Below are 15,394 nucleotides of genomic sequence, written 5' to 3' on the forward strand. Positions count from 1 at the left end.
GTGTTTATCTAACAGCGGTGTTGTGATAAAGTTAACCTTGTTTTAGATGAAAAAGATTTGGTGACAAATTAGAAAATGTTAATGATTGATCTATAGGAGCATTCCACACAAGTCCTATAACGATGACGATCGTTACGATTAATTCATCAGAATCTATTTCATTCAATTCGGGTACATTTCTTTAGTTTACAAGACACGAAAAATCAGTTTCAGACTCAAAATGCAGAACTGTACAACAAATAAAGTATGCACCACACACATAGAACAAACAAGGTCATAAACTAAATGAGCAGACCTTTGAGTCATAAACACAGACCAAACTTAACTTTGTTTATAACCTTATCCGACCTTATCCTGAATAAACATGAATTGTTTGTTTCATCCCTCTTCAAGGGATGAAACTTTGTATGAGCCGACACGCCGTTTGGACTCGGTATCTGATACTTTTTTATTGCTCAGCTCAGACCCAAAAAGAAAGATAAGGGCCGACCGAACTAGCTCGGTCGAAGGCTAGGTACCATCGAAGGCTAGAAAAGGAACACGATAATGCACTTGATCACGATGTTCGGTAGAGCCGAAATATGGATGTATATGTAAAAACGTCTATCTGATTCAAGTTTCTGTCTCATTTTAGAAGTACTAGATTAATTTCATTTGTATATAAATTCTATTTTTGTTTTAATAAACGTCAGTCTAAGTCTAAATCACGGTGTCAGTGTAATTATCCGAAAACAACCGCACGATCCGAAAGCGTCTTCAGTGTGCAATTTTGTACTTGCGACTAGAATACTGAACGTAGTATCTCTTAAGCAAACGTCTAAATCCACTATCTGAAAGGGCGCCCAAAATTCTAACAGTTAGCGTGGTGTTTCTTCTTTCCTTCGCGGAAGAACCCACAAGTGCGGCTAACATTTGGTGGCTCCAGAGAGGAGTTAGATACTCTTGGACGCCTTTTTTCTTTGGTTAAAAGTGTGGTGTGCACGGCGCCTTAAGATCGTGCAGCGCGTTCTAATTCGGAAAACTATCGGTATCGCAAACAGCAGCAGCCATCAGCGTACTATCGTAGTAAAGAACTGGACAACAAATTAGAAGCCCAGCATCATCAACGGCGAGTATAGTAACTCAGAACCAGCAGCGCATTTTATTGGAAGTAAGAGAAAATCACAAAATGGCTACCGGCATTCAATTCATCACCAATCTCAATGGAGATTGCAGATTGTGCACGGAGAAGAACTCCAAGGATAATATGATTCAATGTGATGATTGTGACAGGTGGTTCCACAATGTATGTGCGAAAGTCACAGTCATTCCGGCAGCTAATGAAAGATGGGCCTGCATTAAATGTAGATTAATCGAGGAGAACCTTATGGAGCTCGACCAACTTCGACTGGACTCAAGGGTACCGAAACAAGAATCTGGTTCAAGTAACCAGTTTCGGTCAGATGATAATTGGATCATCTATTTAAAAAGGCAGTCACTAATGACATTGCCGAAATTTAGCGGTTCGGCCAAGGAATGGCCGAAATTCAAACAAATATACGACAGCACCACAGAAGCTGGAGCTTTCACGAATTTGGAGAATTTAACTCGTCTTCAAAATGTATTGGAAGGATACGCAGCAAGATGCGTACAACAATTGATGCTCAATTCCGAGAATGTACCAAAGATTATAGAACGTCTAGAAGACAACTTTGGTAGGCCGGAATTTGTTTACAAAGAGCTACTTTCGGATATATTCCGAGTAAAGAAGGAAAGTAGAACAGCTATCATAGAGCTGGCGGATGCTCTTGAAAATTTGGTAGCGAACATAGAGGTGATACAAAAAGAGGCGTACCTACAAGATCATAGGTTGATCGCCGATATTATCATGAAACTGCCATATGCAGTACAGGTGAAGTGGACAGAAACACTTCAATCTAATACCAGGACCCCCACGCTAAGGGACCTAAGTAAATGGCTGAAGCCACATGCTGCAACAACCAGGATGATGAATGCAAATTTTCATCCGAATGAAAAAAGATCTCGGGTAAATGTACACGAGAAAATTAACCCAGAATGTAGCTTCTGCAAAGAAACCCATTCATTGCCGAACTGTGGAAAGTTTAAGAGACTTGATGTTTCGGAAAGGATCCAGTTCGTGTATAAGCAGCACATGTGTCTTAGCTGTCTTAAATCTTCTGGACATATACTGCGGAATTGCAAACAACAGAAGAGATGCGGTATAAATAGGTGTAATAGAACTCATCATCCTCTGATTCACGACGATAATATGAGACAGAATCAGAAAGCAGAGCAACCGAGAAAGGTAGAATCCTCCAACCACCATATGGATTCGAAATCAAATATCTATTATCAAGTAATACCAGTTACGCTGAAAAATGGCGAACAAAGCTTGGATACATTTGCGTTTTTGGACGCAGGATCTTCATTGACGCTAATAGATGAGCAAGTTGCAGATAAACTTCAGCTCAAAGGCATGATCGATCCGTTGAGGCTAAAATGGACTCAAAATGTGTCTAGAGACGAACATAATAGTAGGCGCGTCCATTTGTGGATAAATGGAGAAGGAAAAAAATTCTACGCGCTGAAAGGAGTTAGGACAGTTAAGAATCTACAACTTCCTACTCAATCATTAGATACCGAGTTGATAAAAAATCGGTATAAACATTTAAGAAATTTGCCTGTAAAGAGGTATAGTGATGTTCAGCCGAAAATACTGATTGGGCTAAATCACACCCACCTAATAGATCCCGTCGATAGACGCATCGGGAAGGAAGGTGAGCCAACAGGTATTAAAACCAAATTAGGATGGCTAATTTACGGTAACATCAGTGGAACCGTAGAATGCGGACAGATTATGATTCATAGGGAGGACAACGATTTGCATCGTATGATGCATGATTACTTCACCACAGAAAATTTTGGCGTGAAAACAGTTGCTGAACTACCAGAATCTAAATCAGACGAGCGTGCTAAACAGATAATCAAAAGCACGATGAAATATGTAAACGGACGTTTCGAAATCGGGCTGTTGTGGAAAGACGATCAATTCCAGTTCCCGGATAGCTACAACAATGCTATGAATAGATTGAGAACAATGGAAAAGGGTTTAAATAAAAACATCGAATTAAAGAAATGGGCAATCCAGACGCTTAATGATTACGAGGAGAAAGGATATATAAGGAAATTAACATCAGAAGAACTGAAGGAACCAGAAGCAAGAACATATTATTTACCTCATTTCATTGTTCAAGGAAAAAATAAACCAAAACCGAGATTAGTATTCGATGCTGCAGCTAAGGTAAAAGATATATCGTTCAATGCTGCGTTGTTATCAGGTCCCGATTCGACTACATCATTGTTCGGGGTACTTATTCGATTCAGAGAAGGCTCAATCGCCATATCCGGGGACATAAAGGAAATGTTCCACCAGGTGAAAATTAGGAAAGAGGATCAACATGCTCAACGGTTCTTATGGAGAAGTTGTAATTCTGATGCAGACCCCGACATATATGTGATGCAAGTGATGACGTTTGGTTCCACTTGCTCGCCTGCGTGTGCTCAAGCAGTAAAAAATTATAATGCCGAGCTATTCGCTGAAAAATACCCGGAGGCTTCAAAGGCGATAGTGAAACAGCACTACGTGGATGACTATTTGGATAGTTTTGATAATGACGAGGAAGCTATTCAAAGAACAAAGCAAGTAATCGAAATACATGACAACGCTAGCTTCTACATTCGAGGATTCGTTTCTAACTCTACAATTTGCACTAACGCCATTCCAGAGGAACGACGCCTTCACAGTGGTGTCAAGATACTCGAGGGAAAAAACAATGAGTACGAGAAGGTGCTCGGCGTATATTGGAATCCTCAACGTGACGAACTCTGATATCGTCTTAATCTATCCAGTTTATCGAAAGACATTCTTTATTATCACAGAAGGCCAACAAAAAGGGAAGTCGCGTCATTCGTTATGAGTGTATATGACCCCTTAGGATTAGTGGCGAACATTACCATTCGGGGAAAAATACTATTACGAGAGCTACATAAGGCTACTGAAAACTGGGATGCAGAGATACCCGAAAATATGTATAACCAATGGAAAGAATGGATCGAATCAATTAAACAAATCGAAAACATAACAATTCCAAGGTGTATAACTAACGATCAATTATCACCGTTAAATATACACATGTTTGTCGATGCATCTGAAGAAGCATTCGCTGCTACAATCTACTTGAATATAGGAGACTCATTCAAACTAATAGCAGCAAAGGCGAATGTTGCCCCTATAAAGGTACTTTCGATCCCGAGACTAGAGTTACAAGCTGCGGTCCTTGGGACAAGGCTACTAGAAACAGTAGTAAATGAACTTCGGCTTAAAATATCAAAGAAATTCTTATGGCCAGACTCAAGAACGGTGTTAGCTTGGATCAAAAGCGATCACCGAAAGTATAAACAATTCATCGCTAACCGAGTGGGAGAAATATTAGATAGTACGACTATGGATCAATGGAATTGGATTCCAACGGAATTGAATCCTGCTGATGAAGCAACAAAAATAAATAAGGGTAATTCCAAATGGTACACTCCTGACCTGGAGAAGATAGTCAAGTTAATACCTCGGACAGATAGTCAGCCCAAGTTTGAAACTACAGAAGAAATGAAGGAATATGTATTCACTCACAACAAACAAGATTTTTCTATCGTTCAAGAAGCCAAATTTTCAGATTGGTGGAAATTAGTACGAAGTTTGGCTATTCTAAGAAAATTTGCTCAGTGGTATACCAGTAAAAATAGAATGGAAATTCAACCGGGAATACCCTACGGATTAAGGAAGGAAATTGAAAATGTCCTGTATAGAAAAGCTCAGTGGGAAATGTACCCACAGGAAATGAGTGAATTGGTAAAATATAATCACTTAGTTAAGTTGAGTCCACTAACTAAGCTAACGCCTTTCTTGGATGATCATGGAGTCATGAGATCCAACAGCAGGTTGAATAACGAGACAAGTATACCCGGTAATATGAAAATACCTATTATTTTACCACCGAAACATCATATTACACGATTAATTGTAAAGCATTTTCGCGAAAAATTCCTTCATACTAATATCGGGGTAACTATAGCGGCATTAGAACAACACTATCACATAAACAACATAAGTGGAGTTTTAAAAACAGTGAAAGCGGCCTGTTCGAGATGCAAAATCCTCGAAGTTAAACCAAAAAATCCACTAATGGCACCATTACCAGCGGCTAGAACCGAACCTGATTGTTTTCCCTTTCTACACACCGGCGTTGACTACTTCGGCCCATTTGAAGTAGTAGTAAGGAGATCAATTGAGAAGCGATGGGGAGTAATTTTCACATGTATGAAAACGAGAGGATGCCAAATAGAAATGGCAGACCGATTGGATACTGACTCATTTATTAAATGCCTGAGAGATTTTCAGGCACAAGTTGGTCAAATCACCGATCTCTATAGCGATAATGGTACTAACTTCGTAGGAGCCGACAACGAAATGAAAAAATTAGTAACCGACATCAATAAAAAAAATGGGTTCTAGTATGGCAGCGAAAATGAACATTTCATGGCATTTTAATCCACCTTCTGCCCCCCATTTCGGAGGAGTATGGGAAAGGCTGATCAGAATCATAAAATCAGCACTCAATATAATGATAAACCCTTCAGGACCTAGAAAGCCATCGCCCGAAGAACTTAGATCATCCTTTAAGCAAGCACAAGGTATCCTTAATGCTCGACCTTTAATCGACAAGGCATGTAATTTAATGGATGTTGTTTTAACACCTAATCATTTCTTGATCGGTAGAGCGAATAATTACATTCCACCATATGACTCGAATGCTAAGATAGTTGATTCACAGATCTGGAAAAAGATTCAGCACAGATCAGAAATGTTTTGGGGATACTGGATAAAGCGTTATCTACCCACACTTCGTAAGAGGTCCAAATGGAACGATAAAATAGAGCCTATTGCAGTGAACGACATCGTTGCAATAGCTGAGGACGATAAAATACATTCAAATTGGATAAAGGGGCGAATAATTCAGGTTCATACTGCCAAAGATGGTCAAGTAAGATCAGCCGAAATTAGAACCTCGGATGGGAAAACATATACGCGACCAGCGGTTAAAATAGCTGTCATCGATATTCAAGATACACCTGAAATTTATACGAACAAGGAAATGAACAAGGATCACGTGATGATTATCGAAGAACTACCGCCAGACACGCAGAAATCAACATCGTCGTCGAAAATAAATAGGAGCGTCGATCTCAGTTTTCCTAACTGGGGAAAACATGAAAAAGTCAATATGGAAGAAATAAAACGACGAAGAATCGAACCAACTGCAGCCGTAAACAAGAGAAGGAAAATTAATCCCGGTAATTGGTGGAAACCAAACATCTTGGCTAGTACGATACTGGCAACCACAACTATACTATCGATGGTCGATAGTTTAAAAATACGTCCTGTTGACCAAGAAGGACTTATATTCGACCATCTTGGTACAACGCTAATAAGAAGAGGAGAGTGGACGACGAATATATATATACAAATATATCAGTACCAGAGGACATCGAGACAATCAACTTGGTACACGCTTCGGTACGAAAATCATTTGAAGCAGCTGAAAAACATCTAAAGACGAGACATTATCGGCAGCTTATGTCTTCTTTGGATTACTATTGCAGCGAGGCAATAATGGAGATACAACGAGGAAGTCGATCAAGACGCAGTAAGGGAATTTTAGGCTTTCTCAAGGATTTAGTATTCGGAGGCAACGATATAGAAGATGAAATTCATGCAATGCAAGTGCACGAAGATCAGAAAATCCATCGTATATCGGAGTCGGTCGAGAAAACTAGGGAAAAAACCATGGCGATTGCAACTCAGCTACAGGCGAAGCTATCGAATCTGAATTTCACTGTTGCAGAGATGGAAGCCAGAGGAGACACAATGGATAGACTTCAATTCCAACTAGAATTAGTAGAATCAGTTATATTAGCCAGGGAAATGATTGATGATATTGTACTGAAACATAGGAAATTGAAAACACGTCCTTTGTCAGAAAAGGAAGTTAGCGACATACAATTAAATATTAGTAAGTCATTACAAAATGATCTAGTTGTTTTAAATCATAAGGATGCAATAACATTTCAAGTGAAAATAATTAACGATCACATTGTCGTATCTATGAAAAGCTTGATTATTAATCGAGAGGAGTTTGAAACATTTAGAATTATTGCAGTACCTCACTCACAGAATCATAGCATTATTGATATTGAAAAACCAATTATTTCAATCAACAAAAAAGGAGAATACTTTTATGATTTTGCAACGGCCTCGAAATTAAACGAGAGTTATTTCTTATCATCTCATGTCGAAGTAAAAAGCTCTCCGGATTGTATATCGGCGATGCTTACACATACGCAATCAGATAAAAAATGTAAACAAACCTATTTGAAAGTTCCGTATTCTCAATTAATACGATTATCAGAGCCAAACTCAATTTTATATTATACCGATAATTCTAAGCAAATTATAATTCACTGTAAAAACTCAGTACTTTCTCCGCCGTTCGAGGCAGCAATGGTCACGATGGATTCTGACTGTAGAATCCAGAGTAAAGAATCAGTAATGTATGCTAGCATAACAGGAGTCAGCAAAAAATTGCTTACGTTCTTTAAACCAAAATCAAATTTCGAAGATTTATTTGAATCTATAAATCAAACAAATTCAGAACATAAAAAATTAAGAAATAATGGATCTCGATTACCAAAGCTAGATTTCTCTAAAGATTATGATGATCCTGAACCTGAAGACTACAATCAATCTGAACATAGTAAGATACTTTTAATAGTATCTGTAATAAGCACATGTACAATTATTGGAATAATTATTCAAAAATTCGGATTTGGAAAAAAATTGTTCAAAAATAGAAATCGCACTATTAGAAACCCAGACATAGAGATGTCGAATTCTCAGTCAACTATACGACCCTCAGGTCCACCAACACGAAATTAAAGAGTTACATAAATTAGGTAAATCAGATAGATTTACGAGGATCGGGATATAACGATGACGATCGTTACGATTAATTCATCAGAATCTATTTCATTCAATTCGGGTACATTTCTTTAGTTTACAAGACACGAAAAATCAGTTTCAGACTCAAAATGCAGAACTGTACAACAAATAAAGTATGCACCACACACATAGAACAAACAAGGTCATAAACTAAATGAGCAGACCTTTGAGTCATAAACACAGACCAAACTTAACTTTGTTTATAACCTTATCCGACCTTATCCTGAATAAACATGAATTGTTTGTTTCATCCCTCTTCAAGGGATGAAACTTTGTATGAGCCGACACGCCGTTTGGACTCGGTATCTGATACTTTTTTATTGCTCAGCTCAGACCCAAAAAGAAAGATAAGGGCCGACCGAACTAGCTCGGTCGAAGGCTAGGTACCATCGAAGGCTAGAAAAGGAACACGATAATGCACTTGATCACGATGTTCGGTAGAGCCGAAATATGGATGTATATGTAAAAACGTCTATCTGATTCAAGTTTCTGTCTCATTTTAGAAGTACTAGATTAATTTCATTTGTATATAAATTCTATTTTTGTTTTAATAAACGTCAGTCTAAGTCTAAATCACGGTGTCAGTGTTATTATCCGAAAACAACCGCACGATCCGAAAGCGTCTTCAGTGTGCAATTTTGTACTTGCGACTAGAATACTGAACGTAGTATCTCTTAAGCAAACGTCTAAATCCACTATCTGAAAGGGCGCCCAAAATTCTAACAGTTAGCGTGGTGTTTCTTCTTTCCTTCGCGGAAGAACCCACAAGTGCGGCTAACAAGTCCAGTCAGCAGTTTGCAAGCCGAAACCGGAATACCAAATATGCGAACCCTCCTCGAACAAAGAACGGCTATGTTCACAGCGCGCCGAGCTGCTAAAGACGACGGTAGTATTGATAATCTTAACGAGGGTAACACGACTTTGAGTGAAGAAAGCTTCCCCTCCAGTGACGATGAAAACGATAGCGGAGAGCTCTGGGGAACAGAAACACGCACGACGAAAGAAGTGAACTCCACCACAACCAGAGGAAAGCAAACTTTACACACACTTCAGCTAGATCTACCGGAACTAGAAACCTTCACGTACCCAAGTACTCCACCCTGGACTAGGTCGAAGATACCGACGGACAATAGCCTTCTTTCAATTAAGCAGCAAACAGCCAATCTGCCAGAACTACGTTCACAGTTCAAAAGATTAAAAAGAACCAAGTACCCCATACACCAATGCATTTATACAGATGGATCCAAAGACGAAGACCGATGTGGTTACAGTGTAGTATCAGCAGATCTAATAATTCGGAAAAGGATAAACAATAACTGTAGCATATATACAGCTGAGAGTCTGGCAGTCATGGACGCACTATCTTGGGTGGTGAACAGCCCAAGAATAGGAGCATACCTCATATGCACAGATTCGATGAGTGTACTCTCAGCGCTCGAAAAGTGGAAAATTAACAGCAGGTGGAAAGACAATGTCCAAGCACTGTATGCTCAAGCTAGGCAAAAAGGCACAGAAGTGATCGTATGCTGGGTACCAAGTCATATTGGTATCACCGGAAATGAAAAGGCAGATCGAGAAGCGAAACAAGCCCTGAAATCTCCAAACATGGACAATAAATCAATTGACGTAAAAGAATTCAAAACGGTCATAAAAAATCGGATACGCTGGAGATGGCAGCACGATTGGAGCCTGGAAACAAACAACAAACTACGCGAAATTACAAACACCATTATACCTTTCACTAAGGCAATAGGAGGAAACAGACAAGAATGCGTCAAATTGTCGAGATTGCGCATAGGACACACACTTTTCTCACATAGCCACCTACTGGACAGAACCGAAGCACCCCGATGTCAACTGTGCAATGACATTTTAACAGTAAAACACGTAATTGTCAACTGCGCAGCCCTCACAGAAAAGCGAACGGAACTAGGACTAGCAGCAAACATGCGCGAAGCTCTAGCGGATGACCAGGATAGAGCTAACACAGTTTTAAAATTTTTTAAAGAAATTAATCTTTATGAGAAAATTTGAATTGTACATATCGTAAATGAATTGTATCTATACATTCAACGGACCTGAATGACAAAGTTTAAAAGGTCCTTAAACAAATTAAAAAAAAAAAAAAAAATGATTGATCATCTCGTAATCTTTCAGGTATGCGCAAAAATTTTATGCTTCAAATTCGATCATTATTTACTTCCAGCAGACTGTTTTACTTCCAGCAGACTGTTTTACTTCCAGCTGTTTGATACCGAATATGATGTTCATACATTAGCAATAAAACGCTTTTTAACATGAATTTAAATCATAAAAGTAACAGGAGGAGTTTCAAACACACAGAACGCGCTGCGATTGAATGGCGCGTTTGAATTGCCGTCGCAAAATTCCAATTCCCAGCGGTTGATGCACCCAAGCTCATATAAATTGACTAAAATTATCAGTGCATAACTTTTTTTCAACCGTTTGAAGGCATCATTTTAGGTAAATTTAATAATTACGCTAATTTACTCGCCCCTCCGGGCACATTTGCTGATTAAAACGTTTTTCTACATCAATCATTTCCGATCGAATCAGAAGTATTTTTTTTAGAATTTAGATCTTTACTGATCTCAAAACAAACAAACAAATAAAACCGATTTATTTTTCAACTAACAGAATTTTGTTTCAATAACAACACCAGTTATTTCAACTCTAATATTTGTTAAAATTGAAAGGTCCTCACTAATTGACAGCTTTTTTTTTTCAAACAGTTGAATTAGTTGTTTCAACCATCATTTCTGCTAATAGAAAAACAAAAATGACAGTTTAGTTAAAACAACAATCGATTAGTTGTACCAAATTTTAACCAATCGAATTCAGAAAATCAACTAATATTCTGGTTGAAATGGGATCGCGGGTGGTTCCGTGTGGTTGGTTTGATGGTACAACAAGAGTACTGCGCTCACTAGTTTCCGTTGTTGGGCGGTTGTCCTTGTTTTTGTTTGAAGATGTTCTTTTCGCAGTTTCAGTGCAAGGTTTGCCGTAGTGTGCAGGTTGTTCACAAAACTGACATGAAACCTGTTGATTTTCATACGTAATTAGCGTTTTACACGGATGTATCCCGTCTTGATCACAAATGATATAAGATGGAATTGCTTTACGTAGTTGCATACGTACCACGGACACCCGGAAAAAAATTCCGCCAGACTTCCCTTTCGATGGAAAGAACTTCACCGTACTGCGACATACTTTCCCGAACGAACCCATCACTGGTCTGCGGGGGAAGGTCATGCACGCGTACTTCTATGGCATTGTCCACCAAGTACACAGGGATTTTATAATTAACATTGTCATGATCAACACTGTGCACCCCGTTATTAACCGAAGCAAATGCAATTGCATCTCTTTCACGTACAGTCTATTGTTCACTACACTGTATTGTCTCTGTTTCTATCGTCTCGACCGTAAGCAATTGTCGACTGTGGCGGATGAGATGCGAGCACGAACTCGGCGTTAAGGTATTATCATTCATTTGTGTTTAATTTAAATCAATTCCTATTATAATATTAAGACATTTGCAGTAATCGGCGAAATGACCCTTTCGGTGAAATGGCTTTCGGCGAAATGACCCTGATCCCATTGTAAAATAGATCCTGTGGCAAATAGTGGTCAATATCCTTAAATGGTTAATGTGATATGTTATTTTATGTTATGTTATGTTATGTTATGTTATGTTATGTTATGTTATGTTATGTTATGTTATGTTATGTTATGTTATGTTATGTTATGTTATGTTATGTTATGTTATGTTATGTTATGTTATGTTATATTATGTTATGTTATGTTATGTTATGTTATGTTATTTATGCTATGTTATGAACCAATTTGTAGATATATTCTATTGTTATGACTTGTTGATATTTGTTTACGAAACCAATAAAATTGAAACTCCCGAATCCAATACCACCATTGAAACTCGTTGCGTTGTGATGATGTTCTAGGCGGATTGTACACTGATATCACTAAATAGTATAGGAAGTTGATACCATTTCAACTCAAACTGAACATCCAAACCGCATGATAACACTACTGGCCGCCTCCACCTCCATTCTACGAAACGATTTCATGTGCTCGCACACGTTACTCATAACACATTTATTATGTGTTCTATTTTCTATACCTCATTTTACACAAACTTTTTTAGTGAAATAAAGAATGATAGATCTTTTCACTTATTCGTTCAGAAACACATTTGTCGCCTTGGAAATAAGTTTTCTTTAACATTCATTTAAAAAAAACATCGATTTAATAGTAATTGAAGAATCTATAGCGATTTTTATAGAAGGGAAACATATTTCCCTTGAGCGTTAAGGGGTTAATTTTGTTATTTCATTATATCGATTTCAAATTATTGCCGTATGATATGATTAAAATAAGTTGATTTCAAGCTCGGTTGAGCCAACTCCGAGAAAATTGAGCGGTAAAAAATATTCGGATAGTGCAAACACACATATAGACACACAGACGTTTTCCGATCTCGTCGAGTTGAGTCGAATGGTATATAACACTAGGGGTCTCCGGAGCTCCGATCAAGAGTTGATTTTTCCTACAATTCTATTACCTTTTTAAAAAAAATAGTACAGAAATTCCAAAAGCAAAACTCGGCTCACCAGTTCTGGTCTATTGGAAAAGTGACAGACAATTTCATTTTACAATAACTATGTTTCTTTCAGCAAGTCATTATCAAATAGAATCAAATTATGAATATTTAAATAAAAATACAGGATAATCATATAATTTCTTTCTGGATGATTTTGCGAATTCCCTGCTAAAAAAAAACAAACCAAACCGGAAAAGGAGAAATATTCCTTCAATTTAGAAAAAAAAACCGCTAGATCAAAGATGGATGTACCATTTAAATCAACTAACATTTTTCTATGAATGAAAGATGATTTTTCAAACTTACCTCAATTTCTCAAAACTAAGAAGATTATTCTTTGAAGCTCGAATATAAAAACAATGATACTACTAAAATCTATAAGTCAACACTATTTGGGTATACATTTCCGTTGTAAGAATACATAAAGTAGTTTAATACTCTAATATATCCAAATTTGTGCAAATTAATTTACTTTAACAACTTTGAAGCCCACCCTTGCGTGTATCATGAAAATACAACTTCGATTTAACTTCGTTTCAAATTGATTCGACAATTTAAAACTGTCGAATTTTGTGTTGATGAAAAGGAACTCACAGAAGCTCGAAAAAAACTGGAATTGCCTAAAAGGAAAATATAATCATCCATCATAGCATTGTTATCGCAGATCAAGGCGCAAATTCGAGCCGCTAGTTTTCTTCCCAAGCTTGTTAGCTAGTTCGAGCATACTCGCATACCCATAAGGAATCATTGACTGCTATCGAAAGTGAATGTGCCAGAAGAAACGCAGGGCAATTGTCCCTCCACGAAAGCTGAACTAGTTCTGTAAAGTAGTAGCGGGGTTGATAATCGGCTTTGACTTTTCGCACATACTTTACAGTGCCCATTAACTAGTTTGGTATTCTTGAACTTGAAAAAGAATCCGGAATACAGATGGCATAGATGCGGATAATAAGTGATAAATGTAGCAAAGCTGTTGTAGCCGGACCAAAATGTTAATTTGCCCATTGTTTCGTGTTGCTTTTAGCTACTTGCTTGTGAGCTGGTGTTTCCAACCGGTTTACCAATAAGGGAAGTACAAAAGAGATGTGATTCCACCCTATTTCTTCCTTCCCGTACACTTTAGCACGTATGAGCCAGCAAATATCAAAAAAGCTGGTTCTGACCAGGCGAAGTACCTACTAGCACAAAAAATTGCGATTAAGAGACAACTTTTATTGTATCAAGTTCAATTTTTTCACTGCTTCAAACTGATATCCACAAAAGAATGCTAAAAGCAGGAACGTAATGGACGTGAAAATAGATGCTTCGAAGGATGCCTGACGAGTAGGATGGAATCAACAGGACCGAAGTATAAATAGTCCAGTAATTCGATTCTTAAGGCATCAATCGTGTTCAATCCTCCGCATTAGCGAGTACTGGTGTACCAGCAGCGCTAAAGTTTCCAACATTATCAAATATGAAAGTGTTTGTCGTGATCTCATCTCTCCTGGCCGTTGCCACCGCAGCCCCACCGTTTTTGGCGCAGCCTGTATTCGCAACCATCCCAGCTACGACATACATCGCTGCCCCAGCGGAAGTGACCAGCCAATTTCACGCTCAGGATGAACTAGGTCAATACTCATATGGATATAGCGGAGGACTGTCGGCGAAGACGGAGACCAAGACTCTGGATGGAGTTACTCGTGGATCGTACACTTTCCTGGATGCCGACGACAAAGTGCAAACCGTTAGTTATACCGCTGATGCCGTCAATGGATTCCGTGCAGAAGCCAGCAATTTGCCAGTTGCTCCCATCGAGACTCGTGCTGCCCCAGAACCAGTTCAGGACACTCCCGAAGTCGCTCAAGCCAAGGTTGAACATTTGGCGGCGGTTGAGCAGGTGAAAGCGCGTAATCTCGCTGCTGATGAGGCAGATGCCGCAGAACAGGCCCCCGTTGTTGTGAACTCTGCCCCCATTGCTTCTATCACCACCTACAGCGCTCCTGTTCCTGCTGTTGCCTTCGCTCCTGCTCCCAGATTTTCCTACTCTACCTCTACTGTATCCCTTAAACCACAACCTATTGCCATCAGCACATATGCCGCTCCAATCGCTGCACCTGCCGTTGAGATCAAAGCTCCAGCTTCCTTCGCATATTCGACCTACACTCCTAGCTTCCCTACTGCTGCTGTTCAGTATAGTGCTGCCCCCGTAACGACCTACGCTGTTCCGGCCGCATCATACGCTTACGCTTACAATGCACCGGCCTACTACGCTGCAGCCAACTACGCTCCAGTGCTTGTGAACGCTCGTTCTGCCCCAGTTGCCGTGCCAGAACCAGTTCAGGATACTCCCGAAGTTGCCCAAGCCAAAGCTGAACATCTTCAAGCAGTAGCCGAAGCCAAAGCTCGCAACTTACAGTAAAACTAGCTCGGTCAACGACGGTCTCAAATACATCTCAACGAACTACCAGTTACACAAACTAGCTCACCGAAAACAAAAGTGCAGAACCATTGTAAAAATGTACAATTTCGAAATAACCGCAGCAATCTAGCTTATACGTGGAGTGATAACTATTACCTATCGTCTCATAAGATGACACTGTGCTGATGAACGCAAATAAAAAAAGGAAAAAAATAATATGAATGAATGTCAAGTAGAA

General features: G+C 38.9%; 2 protein-coding genes across 2 annotated transcripts; both read left to right on the top strand.

The window, feature by feature from the left end:
- The first annotated feature begins 1,168 nt into the window (after positions 1-1,168).
- Positions 1,169-3,889, top strand: LOC131434125 (uncharacterized). The gene has a single exon (XM_058600769.1). It carries the CDS (start codon positions 1,169-1,171, stop codon positions 3,887-3,889), a length of 2,721 nt encoding a protein of 906 aa, XP_058456752.1.
- A 10,238-nt stretch (positions 3,890-14,127) lies between these two features.
- On the top strand, positions 14,128-15,394 carry LOC131435372 (cuticle protein 16.5-like). The gene has a single exon (XM_058603185.1). It carries the CDS (start codon positions 14,212-14,214, stop codon positions 15,154-15,156), a length of 945 nt encoding a protein of 314 aa, XP_058459168.1. The 5' UTR covers positions 14,128-14,211; the 3' UTR covers positions 15,157-15,394.

The sequence above is a fragment of the Malaya genurostris genome, chromosome 3, assembly GCF_030247185.1.
Source record: "Malaya genurostris strain Urasoe2022 chromosome 3, Malgen_1.1, whole genome shotgun sequence".
NCBI classification, from domain to species: Eukaryota; Metazoa; Arthropoda; class Insecta; order Diptera; family Culicidae; genus Malaya; species Malaya genurostris.